The sequence below is a fragment of the Etheostoma cragini genome, chromosome 23, assembly GCF_013103735.1.
Source record: "Etheostoma cragini isolate CJK2018 chromosome 23, CSU_Ecrag_1.0, whole genome shotgun sequence".
Classification (NCBI taxonomy): Eukaryota; Metazoa; Chordata; class Actinopteri; order Perciformes; family Percidae; genus Etheostoma; species Etheostoma cragini.
The window spans coordinates 1,754,800-1,759,938 of record NC_048429.1 but is presented as its reverse complement, the minus strand read 5'-3'; the positions used below and the strand labels follow the sequence as shown (position 1 = coordinate 1,759,938).

General features: G+C 41.8%; 1 protein-coding gene across 1 annotated transcript in view; it reads left to right on the top strand.

Moving 5' to 3' along the window:
- Window positions 1-4,059: 4,059 nt before the first annotated feature.
- The window catches only part of LOC117938840 (CD63 antigen-like), a 12,878-nt gene continuing 11,798 nt past the window's right edge, over window positions 4,060-5,139 (top strand). The window contains exon 1 of the mRNA XM_034863773.1: window positions 4,060-4,290. Coding sequence (XP_034719664.1) covers window positions 4,231-4,290 — 60 coding nt within the window. The 5' untranslated portion in view covers window positions 4,060-4,230. The remainder of the gene's footprint in view (window positions 4,291-5,139) is intronic.

Genomic DNA, 5,139 nt, shown 5'->3' with positions numbered 1-5,139 from the left:
CCCCCCCCCCCCCCCCCCCCACACACACACACACACACACACATGCCTGAGTGCTCTGGTCCATGTTATGAGTAACGATGTCCACGTGTTGGGTTTTTCTGTGTGTTGTTTGACTTAACGTTGTTTATAAATGCCTTGTGATGTGATTTCTGCTGCGAGCCGATTTCCCCATGGAGACGATGATAATAAAAGGAACATGTTGGGACATTGTTCTCACTACAGTTTGTTGTTGAAAAGTCATTTGAAAAAGTACACTTCCTATTGTCAAACCTTGTGATTGTATGCACAATGATCATCCCCTCTCAACAAACTATGAACCATGTAGTTTGTGTACTATCTCAGATCTCTGGTTCTGGACCATCTCAAATGGATAGGCCAGGCCGGGGCCACACGCGAACTAGGGTTACCAAATATGATGGGAAGTGTTACGTTCATAGGTTTGGTTCTGCAAAAGACTAGATGTTATGCTGAGGAGAAACTGAGGACCCAAATGCAGAGAAGAGGGAGGCAGGCGGGAGACAAGGATTTATTAACCTAAAGTCCAAGAAAAACACAGGGAGCAAAACAACCTCACAGCAAAGTCCAAAAATCCCCAAATCCAACAGGGTCCAGGGAAAAAGGCGAGGCCAAAGCAAAGGCTGTGAAAACCCAGCCGGGGAGAAGCTGGTAAAGGGAACAGGAACAAACGTCAAAAACAGAGTCAGGAAGAGGCACGGAAGGGCTCAAGGACACCAGACCGACAAAATGATCTGACAAGAGACAAGGGAAGCACAGACATTAAATACACAAGGTAACGAGGTAACGAGGTAACGAGAGGCAGGTGACAAGAGGGCAGGGAATCAGGTGGGAAACATCAGGTAATCACAAGAGCGGGAAGACACAGGAAGTAAAACTGGAAGCAAGACGAGACAAAAAAAAGACTTCAAAATAAAACAGGAAACAGAATACATACAGGCACTGGTGGGAACACAAGACAGGACCAACACCACCTTACCGGGGAAAAAGCAGATGCAAACGCAAGACCAGGGAGGAAACACGACGAAGGGAGAGGGAAAACCCGACAAAAAAACCGAGACCATGACATTAGTCTTGCTTTACCAGACCTTCCTCCCTCCTGTGGGGGGGTCTGGCTAGTCCACACAGCGTTCTGGTTTATTGGGATTCCTTCAAACCAATCACAATTGTCTTGGCTGGTGCTAAGCTACGACTTGTTTGGTGTGGGTGAGAGATGAACTCTCGGTCGTCATGGTTACCCTCAGTGGCCTCTGTCTCGTAAATCCACTGAAGAGAATTTCTGAAGCTTTCTTTAGCTGCTTGCTTGTTTAAATCCCAACTCTTGTTTTAGGTTGTCGGGTCCGGTGATGTCCCGTCCAGTCCACCGCCCTCTGAGATCTGCCGAGGAAATGACCCCGATCTTTGTCTGTTTTGTCTGTTTCTGCCTTATATTCAGCTAGACACACAAAACCTCCTTTGGACCTTTCTTTAACATCTTTTTCCTATTTCCCCATTAACACACACTCTTACTGTAAGCATACACTCCTCTCTTCCCGTTGGCCAAGGCGTAACATGTCACATATTGTACTCTACATAATCAGTTTTAAAAGTACTTCATAATTTCTATTGGTCCTTTTACGGATTATATGTATTTATGTTATTCAGTTGGAAAGGACCTTGTAGTTACATGACTCAATAGTCCATTGTTTGTTTATCTGTCCCTCGAGTTATGAAGGATGGAGCGCTGGGATCTCAACATTTTCTGGAAACGTTGGCAAATTAGTGCAGAAATACTCTGAAATGTGGGGTTAATATTGATTTTCTTTCACAAAAAAGTACGTGCACAGATAGACAGGGATGGGTATTTGTACTCTATACATATACATATAAGCTGTCAGCTAAAATAACCCAGTACCAAGTAGTATTAAATCTTCTCCAGTCAAACCATTGATTCTTTTATACATGGATCTAGAAATAAAGTTGTTATGGATGCAAGAGGATGCAAGAGATACAAGAGGCCCCGAAAACAGAAGTATGGCCACACTACACACCCGTGGTTCATGATAAAAAATAAACGCAAGAAATGCAAAGGCATTATTTACAATCAGCACTCTATTGTCATTTTTAGGAAGCTGGTATTGTCGTTTTCTGTCACTCAGCCTTAAACCCCAGGTGGTACTCAAGCACAGAATGCAGTTTTTTATTTTTTTATTTTTTTATCTCCATTTCTTCTTCTAATTTAATATTTCTGTATTTATTTGGCAGTGTGTTGTAATGATGGTAATGTGATGACGTAACTGCATTTGAAGTTTAGCCGACCAGACACGTTACAGGTAAGTCAACAGGTGATCGTCCTGCAGCAGTGAAGTCAAGTTTAGACACCAAGATGACTAGTTAAGATTAGATAAAATATCTTGGTATGGGTTAAAAAAACGGCCCCCTTTAAGTACTACTAGTAGTGAACGTCTTGTTTTTTTCCCTTAACTTCTTCTGTGTCACAAACTGCGCTCCTCTTCTTAAAAGCCCTGTGTTTTAGGACCCAAACATCTCCCCCGACTTCCTCCCTACGTGGACATCAATGCTCTCATATAGCAGCAGGGAATTTGGTGCATATTATACAAAATACATATGAATAACAGTGCATTATTTTTCGTAGCTATATGTTAGAATGGTTTATGAGAACAGTCTGAGGGTTAAGTTTAGCGCACACAAGTCAAGGGTTAGGGGGGGTTAGGGTTAGGGGGTGTAGGGTTAGGGGTTAGGGTTGGGGGTTAGGGGGGGTAGGGTTAGGGGTTAGGGTTAGGGGGTTAGGGGGGCAAGGGTTAGGGAGGTTAGTGTTAGGGATAAGGGTTAGGTTAGGGGTTAGGTTAGAGATAAGGTATAAGGGTTAGGGGTAAGGGTTAGGATTAGGGGGGTTAGGGTTAGGGGGGCAGGGTTAGGGTTAGGGTTTGGGGGGTTAGGGTTAGGGTTAGGGGGGGTAGGGTTAGGGTTTGGGGGTTAGGTAGAGAAAGTTATCTCGATGATCCCCCCCGCTTCGTCCGACGACTGGGCAGTTAGATAGGGGATCAAAGGCAAATGCACTGGCCGGCGCACGTCAGTAGAACCTACAATTCCAACAATGTCCTGTATTGTATATTTCTGGTATTATCATCATCATTATTATCATTTTCAAAAGCCGGGCAACAGGTCATTTTATACAGTGATACCGTTTATAATAATGGTTTACTACAATGAAATGAATCCTGTGGGGACTCACATCATCACACAGTGTGTCAGCTGCCCTCCCGTGACCTGTATGCAAGACTTACACACATTAGTAAGCCACTCTGTTGCATACAAAATCTTTCATTACCCTGGAAACACACACACACACACACACACACACACACACACAAACAGAGGGCACCAAATCTGGATTTCTCCGCCTTAGAAAAAAATCCCCATCAATCTCCTCATCGCCCAGCATGTTGTAGGAAATCACTAAAGAAACGACATATTTCTTCATTTCTGGAACTCAAAAGTCAGAAAGTTTAAATAGACGTTTTATGGGATTTGTTAGCAAAAAGAAAAACAAACAATATAGCAGTCTTATCTGTCTTTTAATCAGTGAGCTTCCGGTGCACATCCTTCAAATACTTTCTCCAACAACGTTCATACCAGATCATCATTTACATAGATGCTCTTAAGCGTTCTCAGATCTGAACTCGGCTAAACCTTTGAATTTAACATCCTGGTTGTGCAATAACGCACGAAAAAAACGTCTATCAGCACGCGATCTAACTGCAGACATGGTCAACCTTCTGTTTTTTAATCTGAATGTTTTTAAGCTGAGTGTTTTTAGCAATTGCTCCTTTGCCTTTCAAAATACATTCCTAGCTAAACAGAGTAAGAAAAAACATATCTTGAAGTAATTAACCTTCAAAAAGTGCTTAAACTTCATCCTTACCCTATCACTTAGGCATACTTTATTGAGTGCTTATTACGTTTACTAAATAAGTTACTTAAGTCACTTAAGTTACATTTTCCTCCCAGTGTTTGTAGTAGCTCAACTTGTTGTGCGTGCATGTGTTGTGGCTGCGGATTAGATCTGTGTGCTGCAGATCTATGTTCCCCCTCATTCACTCTCCAGCCAGTTTATCACAGCTCACACTGCTGCACTTCATCACACACACTGTGTTACAGTACATGCACACACTGCTTCATCTCTGGGAGCCAATCACAAAAAAATAACCGAAGATGGGAAAAATTAACGGATGCATCAAATGCCTCTTTATCTTCTTCAATGTGCTGTTTGCAGTGAGTAGAAACGCTTTTCTGATCATTTCTGAGTTGATTTTCTACTTTCTTCCATTTTCTCAATAGTTCAAGTTGTATAGTTGTGTTTTGGAGCAAAACTATGAAGAACAGGAGGATGAATCCATCCAAAAAGAAGTTACTTAATTAATCCAGTTTTTTCTTTTTCATAAAAGTTCATTTTAAATGTTCTAAAAAAAAAAGGACGGGGTATTATCTAGGTGGGAAAAAATGAAAAAGGGTGTGTGAAGTTTATTATTATTAATATTGTAGTTGTTGTTTTTCAGCTTTTCAAACTGAAACTGTGAAAAAAGCACAAAAAAACAGGCTAAATTGTCTAGAATAAAAATGTAAATAATAACTTTTCTTGGTTTTTAACTCCTACGTTTAAAACTCTTAAAATAACTATTTAAAAACAGACATGTGTATATGACAATATAAATTTAAAATAACGCTACAAAGTGTTGATTAAATCGATAGTAAAGTGGTTACACATCACTTAAAGGGGTGTAGAGTCTGGGCGCCGTGAGTGGAAAGCACCACACACACACACACACACACACACACACACACACACACACACACACACCCCTTGCTTTGTGTCTTTTTTGGTGAAGGGACTTAATTCCCCCAAAGATCAATTTCAAAGAACAAAAATTCCCGTAGACCCTTTTCTCCAATCAGGGAACAGTCACTTCCAGTAACTGAGAGACAAAAAAAACAAAAAAAAAGAAAGGGAGGAACGAGAGGGAAAGAGAGGGAAAGAGAGGGAAAGCCAGAGACATCTCTGCAGTGGAGAGGGGAGTCATGTTTCAGTCTGCACCACCCCCCCCCCCCCCCCCCCCCCCCCCC